The 17,733-nt window shown below is 41.8% G+C and overlaps 2 protein-coding genes across 2 annotated transcripts in view; both read left to right on the top strand.

Annotated features, from left to right (window-relative positions):
• The first annotated feature begins 279 nt into the window (after nucleotides 1-279).
• Nucleotides 280-12,285, top strand: ptgdsa (prostaglandin D2 synthase a). Its single transcript, XM_084325352.1, has 7 exons — nucleotides 280-464; nucleotides 3,665-3,804; nucleotides 5,406-5,482; nucleotides 7,041-7,151; nucleotides 7,721-7,822; nucleotides 10,603-10,634; nucleotides 12,051-12,285. Exons 1-6 carry the CDS (start codon nucleotides 375-377, stop codon nucleotides 10,632-10,634), a joined length of 552 nt encoding a protein of 183 aa, XP_084181478.1. The 5' UTR covers nucleotides 280-374; the 3' UTR covers nucleotides 12,051-12,285.
• A 3,898-nt stretch (nucleotides 12,286-16,183) lies between these two features.
• Nucleotides 16,184-17,733, top strand: part of ambp (alpha-1-microglobulin/bikunin precursor) — a 19,182-nt gene continuing 17,632 nt past the window's right edge. Inside the window, exons 1-2 of the mRNA XM_084324753.1 lie at nucleotides 16,184-16,336; nucleotides 16,561-16,703. Of these exons, the coding sequence (XP_084180879.1) occupies nucleotides 16,217-16,336; nucleotides 16,561-16,703 (263 nt within the window). The 5' untranslated portion in view covers nucleotides 16,184-16,216. The remainder of the gene's footprint in view (nucleotides 16,337-16,560; nucleotides 16,704-17,733) is intronic.

Raw genomic sequence — 17,733 nt, forward strand, 5'->3', positions numbered from 1 at the left:
ATGTGTGTGTGTGTGTGTGTGTGTGTGTGTGTGAGTGTGTGTGTGTGTGTGTGTGTGTGTGTGTGTGTGTGTGTGTGTGCACGTGCACGTGCGTGTGTGTGTGTGTGTGAGAGAAATCGGACTTAAAGGCAGATCTTGGGGTTGTTTTGGAAACAGCCTGACTAATCATCTTAACTCTACCTTCAACAGTTGACTCCTGTGTCCTCCTGATCCCTCAAAGATGATTGGCTGACCACCGGGTGGGAGGGTCACGAGGGAAACAAACTGGGCATTGGCACTCTGTCTGTTTATTCAGTCTTCTACAGTTCACTTTAGTCTGAGGTCAGGACGCACTCAGTTTCTCCTTTAATCCCTCTTTCCTCGTCGAAGCAGGCATGAGGGTCTCCGTGGTTGCCGCGGTGACGGTGTGCATGATGATGGTGCATGCGGACATCCAGCCACAGAGAGATTTTAGCCTGCAGAGGGTGAGACATGCACACACACACACGCATGTTTAGTACATGAAGCTGCTCAACTAGCTTGTATACAAAGCCTATACCTTTTAGATTCCTTTTGAAAGGAAGTATAAGGATAATTTGGGGGCACGTTGTTGGTTTTTTGGGGGTATTGGATGTTGACCTCGGTTTTCTAGCTGTGGTAGCGTGGCTGTACTGGGCAGCTCCCAGGTGTAAATATGTGTGACTGTGTGAGTATGAAGCAGGCAGGGTGTCGCCGAAAAAGAGCAAATAGGCTCAGTCAACTGTCCCGGGAAAATGAGGAGGTCAGACAGACGGTGTCTGTTTAACTGAACTGTCAGATTGACACCACTCATGTACCGCTCCACCTGTGACCTCTCTCTGAGGGAACGCTGTGTACTAATGTGGTAGGGTTGTGTGATGGTTAGGGTTAGGGTTAGGGTTAGGGTGAATTACAGAGTGCATGTAAGTCTATGTAATGTCCTCATATTACACATAAACAGGCTCTGGGGTATAGTTATATCTCCCAAGGGATAATAGCCCAAATAACATATTTATTGATTACTCAAGTTATTGTTATAGCTGGCTAAAATAAAGCCTGGGACAATCAATGGGTACACACAAGCAACAAATTTGCTTTGATTAATGAATTAGCAATGCTTTTTGGAGCCAGGAGCACTGCCTACCTAATGTACTGGCCAGTTTGTAAAGGCTTTTTTTTTCAATAATTTTTTTGTATTTTACAAATATGTTCCACAGATTCAAGGAAGTTGTATAAATAAAAAAATTTGAAAAGATACATACTATGTTCTGTTTAACTGAGCTCTTGATACAAGGACTAACACTAAACAACATGTGAATAATAGGCTTTAAATCTGTTTGCTGTATTGGCTGTGAAAGATTTGTTTACGTTGATAATGTAATTTTTATGAAGAGTTAATTCAGCTGGGGCGGCTAAGTGGCGCAGTGGGCAAGGCGCTCGCCACTAATGCAGGAGATGCTGGGTTCGAGCCCAGCTCTCGGCATTGCTACCAGCTTGGCTGGTCGTTCATACTAACACAATTGGCAGTGTTATGGGTGGAAAGCTGGTGGGTGGGGATCGGACGTTGTGGACAGCGACTCCTACAGGTCGGTTGGTGCGCCTGCGCAGCAGAATCAGGAAGCAACAGGGGCGGCGTGTCCCTCCCACGCAGACCCTCGCCGCTGAGAGATCGCGCTGTGCAGGTGAAAAAGATGCGACGGCTGCCTCCTCGAGTACCGGAGGGGACACGTGATGCAAGGCTTCGTCCACATTGCAGCCGGCCAGTGGGAGGCATGGCCTAACAGCGTTCGAGACAGGGGAGGGTAGAATTGGACAATACGACATTGGGATGGGAGAAAAATAGAAAATGGGAGAAAAAGTAGATATAAAAAAAATAGTTAATTCAGCTATGTGTATATGTATACAGTATATGAGTTGCTAAGCAACTCCTTGCCGTGATGTAATAGCAAATGTAGCTTAGCTTTAGTTCATGCAGGAGATCAGTATGCGCACCGATCATAATCAACACGGCTAAGACTCTTGTCAACAGCACGGCCCATTTGATTTGCTCTGCCTCCCACTAGTCAGTGGCTGCTGCTAGCGCACCACGCTGCATGGCTGCACAATGGCCTGCATTAAAACTCCCTCCACCACCCGATCTCCACCCATGATCTATCTTAATTATCATCTGTTTTTTTTTTAAACCACTCTGAGCACGAATGCAACGCCCAGCTTCACATTCACACAGTCCCATTCACACCTGGGAGCCGCCCAGTACAACCACAGTCAGACACTGTTGGCCACTGAGCAACTCCACTGGAGCAGTTGGGGGTTAAGTGACTTGCTCAAGGGCACTCCAGCAGTTGGTTATTGAGGGACGGTTACTAACGCCGTTATTCATTCACTTCCCCACCCAGATTTGTCCTGCCGGTCCGGGGGATTGAACCAGCGACAAACCTGCTTCTCTAACCTTTAGGCCACCGTAGTCCCTAAATCTACATAATGCTCTCTACACGCCATGCTGGCTTATTGTCTCAGGTGTCAGTATCACATCATCTGAGGCTGTGTTCGCTAAGGCTCTGTTCAGGATGTCAACATCGAGGGGGGATTTCTTTTGCGCTCTCAGCCAAATCCGTGGGCAAGCTTGCATCTTGAGAGCAGAGCCTATACTGTATACTGCCAAGATACAACTGTATATAACGACTGGTCACTAATTATCATGACGACAGTGTTCCTGACTGAAATAACACACAGCTCTCGGACAATCAGATCGCTTGATCAGAACTAACTGCTGTATAAATAAAAATTTGCAATGGGTTAAGAATAGATTCAAGAATGTATGTGAATATTCATTAGCACCCGCGGCTAGGTAGTGCAGTGGGCAAGGCGCTCACCACCAATGCAGGAGACGCTGGGTTCGAGCCCAGCTCTCCGCATTGCATTCAGCTTTGCTGGTCGTTCATACTAATACATTTGGCAGTATTAGGGGGTGGGAAGCTGATGGGTGGGGATCGGACGTTGTGGACAGCGACTCCTACAGGTCGGTTGGTGCGCCTGCGCAGTAGAATCAGGAAGCGACGGGGGCGGCGTCCCTCCAAAGCGCAGACCCTCGCCGCTGAGAGATCGCGCTGTGCAGGTGAAAAAGATGCGACGGCTGCCTCCTCGAGTACCGGAGGGGACACGTGATGCAAGGCTTCGTCCACATTGCAGCCGGCTTGTGGGAGGCATGGCCTAACAGCGTTCGAGACAGGGGAGGGTAGAATTGGACGATACGACATTGGGATGGGAGAAAAATAGAAAAATGGGAGAAAAAGTAGATATAAAAAAAAAATATTCATTAGCACCCTTCCTCAAAACATCATGCTGCCGCTAACAGTGACGTCTTCCTGCTCCCTCAGAGTAACACCTTTGTTTGTTGATTATGTGTATACTCCGTAATTATGTTATATGGGTGTTGCAGGTTTTATGGGAATGATGTCAGGGCGGGGCGGTATATGAGAGCCTTCATGTATGTATGTTATATATGTGATTTTGTTTGTTGAAAATGAGATGGTTCATCTCAAGTGGCCTATCCCTAAATAAACTTTAAACTATCGGATAGCTTTTATACACACATTGATATGGTAAATAAAATAAGTAATATCCTGGATTGTGGATTAAATATGCCTGCGCGTGTGTATGTGTCCAGTTTGCAGGGAGGTGGTACCGTGTGGGTCTGGCCTACGACTCTCCAGGTTTCACCCCCTACAAGGACAAGCTGAGAATCGGCATGGGTATGATCGCTCCACTGGCCAACGGCAACGTCAACCTCACCATGTGGGGCATCAGGTGTGTATGCGCGTGTGTGTATGTGTGTGTGTGTGTGTGTGTGTGTGTGTGTGTGTGTGTGTGTGTGTGTGTGTGTGTGTGTGTGTGTGTGTGTGTGTGTGTGTGTGTGTGTGTGTGTGTGTGTGTGTGTGTGTGTGTGCGTGCGTGCGTGCGTGTGTGTGTGTGTGTGTGTGTGTGTGTGTGTGTGTGTGTGTGTGTGTGTGTGTGTGTGTGTGTGTGTGTATCAACTGTTAGAGCATACCATATCACAACTCGGCTACAACTGTAAACTTTTAGTCTTCATATTTGGAAGCCTGGGTCATGTTCATAAGTTGGGTGTTAGAGGCCTTCAGATGGCTGGTCTTCCAAAGAGAAGAGCCAAACCGTTAGCAAGATATTGCTCAGTGTCAGCTATTATTGGCAGCCGCGCAATTTGGAGAAGACGCTGCTATCTGTACCCATGAGCTGTGTGTTGATTGTCAGGTGCATCATCCGTGTGTGTAACTTTGGTTGCCATTGTCAATTTGGGCACGAATGTATCAGAATAACCCACAATGTACAAGTGCACTGATAATATTTGTGTCCTTGAAACATTGTCTTTATGTGGACATAAATAAAGATTCTAAATGTGTGTGTGTGCGTGTGTGTGTGTGTGTGTGTGTGTGTGTGTGTGTGTGTGTGTGTGTGTGTGTGTGTGTGTGTGTGTGTGTGTGTGTGTGTGTGTGTGTGTGTGTGTGTGTGTGTGTGTGTGTGTGTGTGTGTGTGTGTGTGTGTGTGTGTGTGTGTGTGTGTGTGTGTGTGTGTGTGTGTGTGTGTGTGTGTGTGTGTGTGTGTGCGTGTGTGCGTGTGCAGATGAGGGGTAGACATTGAGAAGTATCTCCAGCCCAGCGTTTGTGTTGACTGTAATTGACAGCGGACAGCATTCCCTCCAACTTGTACAAAATGTTTGCCGACCCTGGGACCCTGGGGCCGTGCCAAACCACGGTGCGTGGGCATCAATGGGTGTTTTCCCATTGGCTGGCTGTCCGTCAGACTTCTCCTCCCCCTCTCATGCTATTTTGCAACAGCTCTGTCTCCCACCTCAGGACCTTAAAGGGATAGTCCTGATTATTTCTAAACCCCGGCCTAGCCCTATTTCTTACTTACCATTGATGTTGTTGATCAGTAGAGTCCTTTCTCAGCACAATACATGCTGTTCCTCATGCTAGCTCTGGATAGTTACCCACAAACCAAGCAGAGTCAATGGGGTCAAGCTTCTGTCTGTGCAAAGTACATTTCAGTGAACCCCGGTCAGCTTGACCAGCCAGGATCTTGACCCCATTGACTTCGCATTGGTTTGTGGCCAACTATCTGAAGCTTGTATGAGGAACAGCATGGATTCATGTCATTGGTAGGTCAAAATGGGGCCAGAAATTAGAACTATATCCCTTTAAGCACCACCTTTAAATGACTGTGATTTGTTGAACACAGTCACACAACACCCATCCATTCCTATATAGAGTATGAATCGATTCTGCTGCACCTTTTTTCCACACTGGTCTGCACAGTGTGATGACGCAATTCCTGAACAGGTAACTTTTTGATGAAATACCAGAAGACTAACGTTGTCCTCTGTTTCCTAGACCCACTGGCTGTCGCTGTAAGATGTACCAATATGAAAAGACCAACACACCTGGCCTCTTCTCTTACTTCAGCACGCGTGAGTTTAGAATGGAACCACTCCTGGGAAATAAGATATTTAGAACATTCTTACCCCCCATCATAACTCTAAAGCACAGGTGTATTGTACACCGATGTTTACAGGCATACAAACGTAAACAAACCTTTTAAAGCCTCAAAGGTCGAGTAAAACTTGTGTTGAGCTGTCAGATACTGCTGTCGGTCCTTGTTGCAAAGGCTCTTAACAAGACATTTTACACTGAAACAAACATTTTTATATTTCAAAGTCAGTAGTGGGGTCAGGCCTTTAAAGTCAACATTGTGTAATACTGTAATCACGGAGTACAGTACCTTTAAAGGAACACATCAACAGTATGGAAAATGCGCTTGCTGTTTCCGATAAGAAGATAGCTACCAATTTACTCTCTGTGCGTTCAGTAGAAACCTATATCCAGCTGCAAGCTAGCCTAGCACAGCACAAATTAATGGAAGCGGATACAGACCAGCTAGCCTAGCTGTTGGCGAAAAACACCTCTCCTGGAGTTTTAAGATAGGCTAGTGGTCCGTATCCACTTCCAGTAATTTGTGCTAAGCTTGGCTAACTTGCAGTCGGATAGCTTTCTACTGGACACTCAGAGAGGAAATTGGTATCTATCTTCTTGTCTGACTCGGGAGAAGACGGTAAGTGCATTTCCCATAATGTTGCTGTGTTCCTTTAAAGTCAACATTGTGTCATGGTCACGTGAATAGAAGCCTTTCGCAGAATGTTTTTCTTCCAACATGGCTGCCGGTAACCATTGGTATTGTAACCACTTTCAAAAGAAAATGCCTAATTTCTGTACACCACCGGAACACTGGAAAACCATAATATTACTCATATTACTTTCTGTTCCACTGCAAATTGTTTACAAGATCCAGTAATAAAGGGCGGCTACGTGGCGCAGTGGGCAAGGCGCTCGCAACGAATGCTGGAGACTAGGCTCGAACAGGATGCCCCGCTCTCCACATTGCTTTCAGTTTAGCTGGTCGTCCACAGTAATACACATTGGCCGTATTACGGGGAGGGAAACTGAAGGGTGGGGATCGGGCGTTGTGGACAGCGACTCCTACAGGTCGGTTGGTGCGCCTGCGCAGTAGAATCAAGAAGCGACGGGGGCGGGGCCCCTCCAAAGCCCAGACCCCCGACGCTGGAAGATCGAGCCGCGCAGGTGAAAAGATGCGACGGCTGTTACCTCGAGTATCGGAGGGGACTCGTGCTATGTATGACTTAGTCCACATTGCAGCCGGCTTGTGGGAGGCAAGAAACAACGTTCGAAGACAGGGGAGGGTTGAATTGGACGATATGAAAATTGGGATGGGAGAAAAATAGAAAATGGGAGAAAAAGTGGATAAAAAAAAAGATCCAGTAATAAAATCCAGTGATAAAACAGTATATATTTTTCATATATCAACACATAGCAACTGTTGTTTTGCACCCAGCAACCATTGTTTCTTCCAACATGGAGGACAAATGGGCGTTGTAAACATCCTGTGAAAGGCCTCTATTCACCAGGAACGACCCCGTCTCTCCAGTGAAGGTGTCCATTGTTCTCCCTCAGGCCATAACAAGGTAAAGGACATCACCATAGTGGAGACCAACTACACTGACTACGCCCTGGTGCTCAAACACAAGAGGTTTGACAGGGAGTACACACAGGTCTCTCTATATGGTGAGATACACACACATACATATACACATATACACACATATACATATACGCATACACATACTGTACACATACACACATACTGTATACACACATATACATATACGCATACACATACTGTACACATACACACATACATACACACACATATACATATACGCATACACATACTGTACACATACACACATACATACACACACATATACATATACGCATACACATACTGTACACATACACACATACATACACACACCAACAACACAAACAAATCATTTAAAGCCACAAAAGACAGAAAATACAATAAAAGTATCTAGTGTCAGTCCTTGTAAGAGCTCAGGCAATCAATTAGAGAATGAAAACTGAAACAATGAAAACACGTCTCACATAATTCTATTCACTCTGGTGGTGAGGCTGTCCATTTGTTGACTTCATCATGCCTTTGCTGCTAAACTAATACTCACACTTTTCTGTTTGTCTTTCCACCTGTCTGTTCATCTGTCCATCTGTCTACGACGTATATCCGTCCATCTGTCTCTGTCCATCTATCTGTCCATTCGGTCGTCCATCTACAGGTCGTTCTCAGAAGCTCAAACCTGAGATCATCCAGAAGTTTAAAGAGTTCTCCCAGAGCCGCGGTTTCCCAAGAGAGTCCATACTCACACCACCCCCCGCAGGTGAGAGGGGAGGCACACACACACACACACACACACGCACGCACGCACGCATGCACGCACTGAATACATTTTGGAGCCCTAGCTCTGTGTCCTACTTACCAGTGATGTTGTCGATCGGTAGAGTTCTTTCTCAGCACAATCCATGCAGTTCTTCATACAGCTGCAGCTTCTTAGCCACAGCACTAATGTAAAGCAATGGGGCCACGCTTCAGTCTGTACAAGCCCTGAAGTAAATAATGCTGAAACCTACTCCACGGTGCACCCAAGACAGAGACGTTTGTTTTTGTTTAAAGAGCCCATATTATGCCCATTTCCCAGTTTAATATTTTAGTTTTCGTGGTCTATTTATAAACATGTATGGTCTGTTACAGCTGTACAGGCTGTGTGTGCAGCACCTCAGGCTCACTCAGCCTGACATGGGCTGTTTTGGCTCCTGTTTCTTTAAATGCAAGTTAACTGTTGCTCCCGTGTGCTGCGTCACTTCCTGGTTTGCGAAATTCAGATCAAACTGTAAAACTAGGCGTTGCAGATCAAATAGGAATGAAGATCCAGCAATTGCATATCCTATTTCTCACTTAAAATGTTGTCAGAACCAGGGGCGGATTTAGGATTGTAGGAGATCCGGGGCTTAGCCCAGATAGGTGCCCGCGTAAGCCCACAACCTTTAACTTATACCACCACCTTAAAGCAGACAAAAGGCACTAGAGAACACTTAAATTCACACCCTTTAATTAATTTAATTAATTAATAAACTATAATAATAATAATAATAATAATAATAATAATAATAATAATAATAATAATAATAATAATAATAATAATAATAATAATAATAATAATAATAATAATAATAATAATAATAATAATAATACACTGTGTTTGTATAGCACCTTTCATACAAGAATTGCAGCTCAAAGTGCTTCACAGCAGTACAAAAAGACAGGCATAAAATGAGCACAACATTGGCAGATCAAGAGCAATGCATAAAGTGTAGACATAAAGCATAAAATAGATAGCAGTAAAATAGACAAAGTCAAGGTAAGACATAGAACATTAAATCACATCGTTTTTCATATTAGGATCTAAGATCTAGGGTTAACTCGGGTTTTCATCGTTGTTTCTTTTATTCGATATTTCCATTCATAAAGACATGCCGGCAGCCTGTGTTATCACTGGGGATGGGTCTGAGATCTCAAAAGCTATGTTTCTAAGGTGGAAGAATTATGTTTTTGTCAACTTGTTGATTGTGATTTAAAGCTTAGGTCTGAGTCTACCATAACACCAAGACTTAACTCACTCAAATACAGTTAGCAGCTGGATAGACTACAGATGTAAATTAGCTTCTGCTAAATCTGGTGCAAACATATTTTCATGTAACAATGATTAATTGTCCAAAAAAAAAATATATATATATATATATATTTTTTTTTTTTTTTTTTTTTTTTTTTATAGATTCTGGGCTTTTCAGAAAACATTCAGGGCTTGAGCCCAAGTAGCCACCCCCTAGCCCCGCCCCTGGTCAGAACCTTCACTTTCTGTAGGTTTCTGTAGTCCTACTAGCTTACGTATATGTGAGATACTTAAAGGGGAACTATCTTATAAATGGCCTTTTTGAGTGTTTAGCATTGTTTCCTAGCTATGTGAACTTATATTAATATGATCTATGTCTCTAATTCTCATATTGGCGCATTCTTCCAATTCTCCTCTCACAATATTCACCCTCACTGAACTGAGTCATCTGAAAATGTGATGATTTGTGATGTCAGAGAGACACCGCTGCATGATGATGTGGCTGTGTGGCATCAGGTACATGATGAGCTGCACACAGTGGTTGGAGCCCAGCCTCAAAACGGCTTAAGATCTTGAGGTAGAAAAATGCTGTTTTTGAGGACTTGATTAGAAATACAAAACAATGAATAAAATAAAATAAAAAATTACAGAGGTGTTCCATAGACTCACAGGAATTGTGTAAAAGTGCCCAAATAGTGAAAGAAATAGTAAAATAGTTCCCCTTTAACATATTTAGATTTTGATTTGATTTGATTACGGATCCCCATTAGCTGGTGCCATAGCAACCAGCTAGTCTTCCTGGGGTCCACAAAAAAAACATACAAAAACAATTATTGTTGCAAAACAAAATTATTAAAAGTCAGTACTCAACACACAATGCATAATGAAACTAACAATTAAGATGGCTAAAATTACATGCAAGCAAAGAAACAGAAAACAAAAAACGAAACAAAATACTTTACACTGTTAAAAACTATTTAAGATTTTTTTTTTAAGTGAATCTACTGTAAATGCACCAGAGGTTTTGAGGCAGGTTATTCCAAAGAGTTAATGCTCTAAAAATAAAAGATCTCCTTAAAGTTTTGGTTTTTGGACCTGGCAATTCAATATTATGCACAGTACGTTCAGAGCTTTTTTGTGTTTCATCCTTGGCAGTATATCCTGACAGTGCTTTCTGTCACATGTTTATTTTTTATATTGTCAAATAAAGTCATTCATTCATTCAGTCATTCATTCATTCATACGTTCATTATGTCGGAATATAATAATAATAATAATAATAATAATAATAATAATAATAATAATAATAATAATAATAATAATAATAATAATAATAATAATAATAATAATAATAATAATAATAATAATAATAATAATAATAATAATAATAATAATAATAATAATAATAATAATAATAATAATAATAATAATAATAATAATAATAATATGCTTTTATAAATAATAAAATGCTGTTTTATTGTTTTTGACAGAGAACTGCCCTCCTGCAGTATCCGGCCGCTAGGTGAGTCTAGATGTTTAATTAACACTTAATCAATGGATGCATTTCCTTTGTCCTGTGTGTCACTGTTTTGTAGCCGATTTCAAGGTCATGGTGAATGAAACACATTCAGGGCCACTGAGGCCCATCTAATCTCACTCTATGAGGCCAGCTTTTCATTACAAGGTTTCACTGTGTGTGAGGTTGTTTGTAGAGCTAAATCTATATTTAATATTATTGCTATGTGTCCATTGTCATTGTCAATTGACAGTAGAAACCTTCCTTTCAATATGCCATAAAGAAATAATTTTTTCATCAATACGTTCCCATTTTATAGCATCGTGAATATGAACGTTATATCGGAATGGTCTAGGCCAGGGTAATTCCTGCAAAGCTAGTTATAGGGCGCTAAGCTAATAACGTTAAATTGATTGGCGTTTCGGCCATACCCAAGCTAGAGTTAAAAATCAAAATGCATATGATACGATCGGTATCATGGTCCACCATGAATGCATGAAGGGGGGGTGGGGGGCGGGGGAAGTCGTTTCTGATTATTGATTACCAATAACGGCATTCGTTATTGCAACATCATACGTTGACCGGGTGGATGGCTATGAGAACAAGGCCCGATCAAGCTGAAATTGACGTCAAATCGCTCTTACCTGTGGCTGGTTGGATTCCAAAAAGAATTTCCCAGTTATTGATCGGCATCTGGTAGATCGATATGTCCATTGGCTGATGCTATATTCCTTTACTGCATACTGAATTCGGCGTCGCAATAAGTATTCCAGGCGATCGGTTGAAGCCCTCGCTTCAGGCTAACAGAAAAGCTAACCCGGAGTGAAAAAAAGGTGACACCCTGTCTGTAACAAGGGAAACTGCATTATCAAGACAGCGCCAATACCAGGATCCCGAAATGCCGTTTCCAGCATTGTGACATTGAGTAGGATATTAAAATGGAATAAAAGCAAAACCGAGTGGTAACACGTATATATACGTGGTTGGCTAGGAATGTGTTAAAGGATAACAGCTGTACCTAAACACCAGCATCAGATGTACGATAGAAGACACACCAACAGTAGTGTTTTCTTTATAATAATAAAGAAAAACGTATTGTCTATGCTTGCTAGTTGCTATACACTCAAAGTGAAGCGTTTGAGTGTGACACGAACAATACCACTTATTGTTGGCAGCAGGGAGTGTATCCCTGGCTGGCTTTGTTGTACACAGTTTGTAAGTTGCTTTGGATAAAAGTGTCAAGCTAAATGGCTAAATGTAAAATGTGGTTGTGTGCGAGCAATGAGCAATGGGAAGCTCTCGTGTTAAAATAGGTTCATAATGTAAAAATAAAATGCAACCGCTGAGAGATGATTTTTGGCCAATATATCATGTATATCATATATCATAAAATGTAACTTTCCTCTCTTTCATCCCATTCAGATACACTGATGAGCCTGAGACCAGCTTCCAACACTTCAGCCCCATTATTTCCTCTTGTCATCCAGACAATCCAATCACTCAGCCCAAGCGTACTGTCGCCATATTGATTAATTCATTGTGTTCTTGCTTTAATGTTGGTCACTTTAATTTCATTCATCCTCTTGTTGTTTCAAAGCTTAAAGATCTCCACTGCTGCTATAGCTCAATAAAGACTGTGTTCAGAGTGTTCTCTTTATAGGCTAAGTGTGTGAGTAAATTAGTTGCCATTTGTATTATATTTAATATGCTACGGTTTGTGCCGGTTGATTGTTCAAGGATCTCTGCTCTGTACAGAATCTCTTTAGCCTAATAGTCTGTATGCATAATTAGCTTTGAATATAATTGCTGATCTGAGAACAGTTTTCCTCTCCTGTGCTTCAGTTGTTTTTTCCCTGTACCCAACTGATCATCCAGTATCAACTCTCTGGTCCTCCTTTCTGATGTGATAACTGATAACCACTACACTATTAACAAGCTGAGTGGGAGCCATGGCAACAACACCTTTATGATGTGATAACCACTACACTATTAACAAGCTGAGTGGGAGCCATGGCAACAACACCTTTCTGATGTGTTGCATGACCACTACACTATTAACAAGCTGAGTGGGAGCCATGGCAACAACACCGTTCATTTCATTCCAAACCTTTATTTAAACTCAAATGGCAACTGAGGTTTCCTTCATTTACAGTCATGTTGATTGTACATACAGAAATTAGCAACAATAAGACAACAAGACGAGGCAAAAAGCAAGGATAACACATCAATTAAAACACGATTGACAAAGGTGACAGTTTCAACTTTGACAACATGAACATTCTAAATGGACCAGTGGAGGTTATTCAATGACAACACGTGAGGCAGAAATTCACTCATAATTATATATTTTTTTTATTATTATTATTATTATTATTATTATTATTATTATTATTATTATTATTATTATTATTATTATTATTATTATTATTATTATTATTATTATTATTATTATTATTATTATTATTATTATTATTATTTTTATTAGAAATGTTTTCCTCTGTAAAAAAATTTAAATCTTAAAAAATGGCCAAGTGACAGCTCTGATCTCTCTGATCGGGCCTGCCCTGCTCCCATAACTGCACTAGTAATGGAGAGCTGTCAATCACTCAGTGCAACTATTCTGCACGGGCTGACCTTATGAATATAATAGCCAATCAAAATAGGCTATTAACATCATCTAAGCCCGGTCCGTGTAGTTTTGCGCTTGCCATTCACGAACGGGGATTGAATGATTGACAGCCTTAAAATCCAATCAGAGAATGGTGCCAGCTAATGCTACGGAACTGCATAGACCCTATTGACTGTGGCGGGGCGGTGCCAGTCAGTCTAGTTTAGTAGTTTCGATTCAGTGCGTCAGCTTAGCTAGGCTCGTGGTTCGGTAATAACAAGATATAAGAAGTGTATTCTCAGGAGTTGGAGAGATCAGCACGAGATACTGTACATTACTGACAGTGTTGGATTTGGATTTATATGGAGTCTGGACACACACTTTATCAAGCCCTGCCGGCTGCCGACAAAAGCTTCTCGAAGGGTTAACGCGACGGCTCGAGGCTGTTCCAACCTGATGCAACCAAACAACAAGTGAGTCTAATGTACTGTTCTGTAGTTACTGAAACTGATTGAATATGGCAAGTCAAGATTCAAGAGGTTTATTTGTCACATACATGATATTTGATACACATAAGTGCAGTGAGGTGACGTCTGATATGAGTGAGTGGCGCGATATATATCTCTTTCTTTCTCTTTTTTTCTCTCTCTCTCATTCTCTCTCTCTCTTTCTCTCTCTCCCTGTCTCTCATGCTCCCTCTCTCTCTCGCTCTCTCTCTCTCCCTGTCTATCTCGCTCTCTCTCTCTCTCTCTCTCTCACATGCAGTACGGCGTTGACTGGAATAAAAACATTACCTTATCTGTGGCCTCGCAGAGGAAGGTGGTAAATACATGTTAGATATTCCAATGTACAGTTTTGCTTGTACAGTTGTACAAGCATGTACCATTGACTCAGAATGGTCTGTTTTATTGAAATCGTCACAGCAGTATAGTTTGTTTATACTTCAGAAGTATGATATTTAAACATGGTCCCCAAAATGAATGGAAGCGAATGAGGAGCCTGACACCTGGGAGGAATGGGGGTGTTGCAGCCTTGGGGATGTTTTAAAAATATAATTTAATATATAATATAATAATTTGTGCTTCACCAAGAAATTTGGTCAGCAGCCGCCACTGAAATTGACTCAAGTGTATTTATGGTTGCAGTGTGTGCTAATGCAATAACTGACAGGGTATACATGTGGGTCCAACCTTTGTACCATATTTCATAGAATTCTAAGCAGTAGTATGTACAACATCATCACTGACCCTATTTGAGTTCATCTACTCACTGTGAATGTAAACAAAAGGCTACCCTGGAGATTGAAACAAGGGACATAATTTATATGATGCGTATATGACCGTGTTTTTCATATAAATACTATATAAAGTTATCAATAACATGAATGTGAATTACTGTATTTTGAAGCTTTTAACTGTTTGTTTATAACAGGTTAAGCTTTTCAGACATGGGCTAACGTCAGATAATCAAGTGGTCCCATGAGTGTGGAAGCACAGTTTACTGTAAACAAGGGAACAACAATGTGAATTAAGGAGGAACTCTGCTGTAGTCCTGTAGTCATGTTGGCTCCAACATAGTTTTTATGCTACTTCACTACACCTGTACAACATCCCCTGGCCAGCTCCTACAGAGGAACCCTATCATATGGATCACCTAGCGTAGCCGTTGACCAAAAACACCTCTTCCCTAGTTTTAAGCCTTTCACTAACACACTACAGACTACGGTAACCGTCTGTAGTGTGGTAGTGAAAGGGTTAACCTTCTGTAGTGTGGTTGTGAAAGGGTTAACCCTTTGTCGTATGGCAGTGAAGGGGTTAACCTTCTGTATCTTCGCAGTGAAAGGGTTAACCCTTTGGTAGTGTGGTAGTGAAAGGCTTAAGCTAGGCTAGCCGGATAGCTTTCTACTGATCGAAACAGAGAAGAAATTGGTATCTATCTTCTTCTTTAAAATCATTATTACCACAACAGTAGCTTTTTGCCACTTTACAGAGTCTGCTAAGCTGAAAATGTTGGTCTGCATCAACACAAGAAAATGACTTCCTGTGACCTGGATCTGACTCTTGGGCCAAAACTCTGATTCCATTGCCGTCGTCCCCCCCCCCCCCCCCCTCTCACTCACACACACACACACACACACACACACACACACACACACACACACACACACACACACACACACACACACACACACACACACACACACACACACACACACACACACACAAAGGAGGAGAGAACACACAAACCACACAAAGCAACAGAAACCTTAGTCTTTCTTTTACCTTAACTTCTGGGGAGACCTCACACCCCACCCTAACCTAAAATAGAGTCTCAAAAGCGAACGATTTAGGAGGGAAAATGAGAGAGAGAAAGAGGGAGAGATTAGAAACTTACTGGCAACATGGTAGAAGAATCGTCCTGATGTGTTTGTCAATCCATAATCTGCAGAAATCTGTTTACATGTGCCCCGCCTAGAGACACACGCGCGCACAAACACACACACACACACACACACACACACACACACACACACCTCTTGTGTTTTGGAAGCAATATCAAATCTAGGTAAATCCAACCGGATACAATAACCCTAAACTCTCCTCTGTCCACTCTGACTTATAGAGATACAAAGATCAGCTGTCTGACCATTGATTTGTTGATTTGTTTGTTTTGACCTCTGGCTGGATTTGCAATGATCCACACACACACACACACACACACACACACACACACACACACGCGCGCGCGCACACGCACACACACACACACACACAGAACTTTGTTCTTTTAGCTGTTTGTTTTTACTTGGGTGTAAAAACATTACTTGGTGTCCAAAACATTCCACACACATTATGGGTAATTTGGCCTCTCCCACAACATCTGGACCGGCGGGGAGGAGAGGAGAGGGTCAAGAGGGTGGTGTGTCTCTCAGAAATCCAGGGCCTCAGAAGCATAGGCATCTCAGAGACAGACTGAAAGAATGGAGAAAGGTTTGTTTCTGGTTTCTTTGCTGGTCCAGGGTGTGCTTGGTACCCTCCACTGGGTCCCCATGCTTCCCGAGCCCCTCTACCCCACACAGGAGAATTTTGACCTGGGCAGGGTGAGTGTTTCTTTCTCCTAATGCAGATGGGGGGTTAGCCTACTCTCTAATTTCCACGTGTTGCTCTTGCTTGCAGTCTGATTCTATGATGCTATTTTGGTCATCTTTTGTATTCCTTGTTCATTGCATATCTGCATTTGTTTCATTTTCTGGCTTTTCATTATATTATATATTATATTATATTGTATTATATTATAGATATTCTATTTCTACATCACTTGCAGTTCCTGGGGAAGTGGTATGAGGTGGCAGTGGTTTCTACTTGCCCTCACTTCATGCAGCGTCAGAGAGCCAACCCAGTCATTGGTTCACTGGAGCTGAAGAATGGGAGCAGCGAGGTGAAGATGACTGGAAGCATTCCACGGCAGTAAGACTTATATATAGAAGCATTCCACTGCAGTAAGACTTATATATAGAAGCATACCACGGCAGTAAGACATATATAAAAGCATACCATGGCAGTAAGACTTATATATAAAAGCATACCACGGCAGTAAGACTTATATATAAAAGCATACCACGGCAGTAAGACTTATATATAAAAGCATACCACGGTAGTAAGACTTATATATAGAAGCATTCCACGGCAGTAAGACTTATATATAAAAGCATACCACAGCAGTAAGTCTTATATATAAAAGCATATCACGGCAGTAAGTCTTATATATAGAAGCATTCCACAGTAGTACGACTTGAAGCATACCATGGCAGTAAGACTTATATATAGAAGCATACCACGACAGTAAGACTTATATATAGAAGCATACCATGGCAGTAAGACTTATATAAGCATACCACGGCAGTAAGACTTATATATAGAAGCATACCACGGCAGTAAGACTTATATAAGCATACCATGGCAGTAAGACTTATAGAAGTATCTAGCAAGACACTTAACCCATAATTGCTCTTGATGAGCAGGTTGTCACCTTGCATGGTTGCCTCCGCCGTCGGTGTGTGAATGTGAGTGAATGGGTGAATGTGAGGAACAAAATTGTAAAGCGCTTTGGATAAAAGCGATATATGAAAATGCATAATATACCATTAACCATTTAGAAGCATACCACTGTAATAGGACTTACAGCATATGGACGTTCATACAAGAATGCACACAGCAGGTTCAGGGTCTTCAAAATACAAATATTAAAAGGTTTTTGTAATGAGAAGATTGTCCTATACAACATATTAACAAATACAGTTTATATTAAATAAACTGTAGCTCCCATTTACATTTCTAATTGATTTGATTGAAAATTAAGTCATTCCCAACCCTGGTGTGTTTAAGTTTAAGTTTATTTGGATCCCCATTAGCCACAGCAGTTACAGACTTTATACACACAAACATTCACATGGCATACAGACAAATTAAAACAACAATACATACTCCTAATCAAATT

The sequence above is a fragment of the Notolepis coatsorum genome (genome assembly GCF_963971535.1).
Source record: "Notolepis coatsorum genome assembly, chromosome: 11".
Classification (NCBI taxonomy): domain Eukaryota; kingdom Metazoa; phylum Chordata; class Actinopteri; order Aulopiformes; family Paralepididae; genus Notolepis; species Notolepis coatsorum.

Excerpts from the sequence above, each read along its gene's own strand:
- ptgdsa (XM_084325352.1), top strand. The coding sequence starts at position 375 with ATGAGGGTCTCCGTGGTTGCCGCGGTGACGGTGTGCATGATGATGGTG. Across the intron at positions 465-3,664 it reads GAGATTTTAGCCTGCAGAGG|TTTGCAGGGAGGTGGTACCG; the intron begins GTGAGACATGCA and ends GTATGTGTCCAG. Across the intron at positions 7,152-7,720 it reads CACACAGGTCTCTCTATATG|GTCGTTCTCAGAAGCTCAAA; the intron begins GTGAGATACACA and ends GTCCATCTACAG.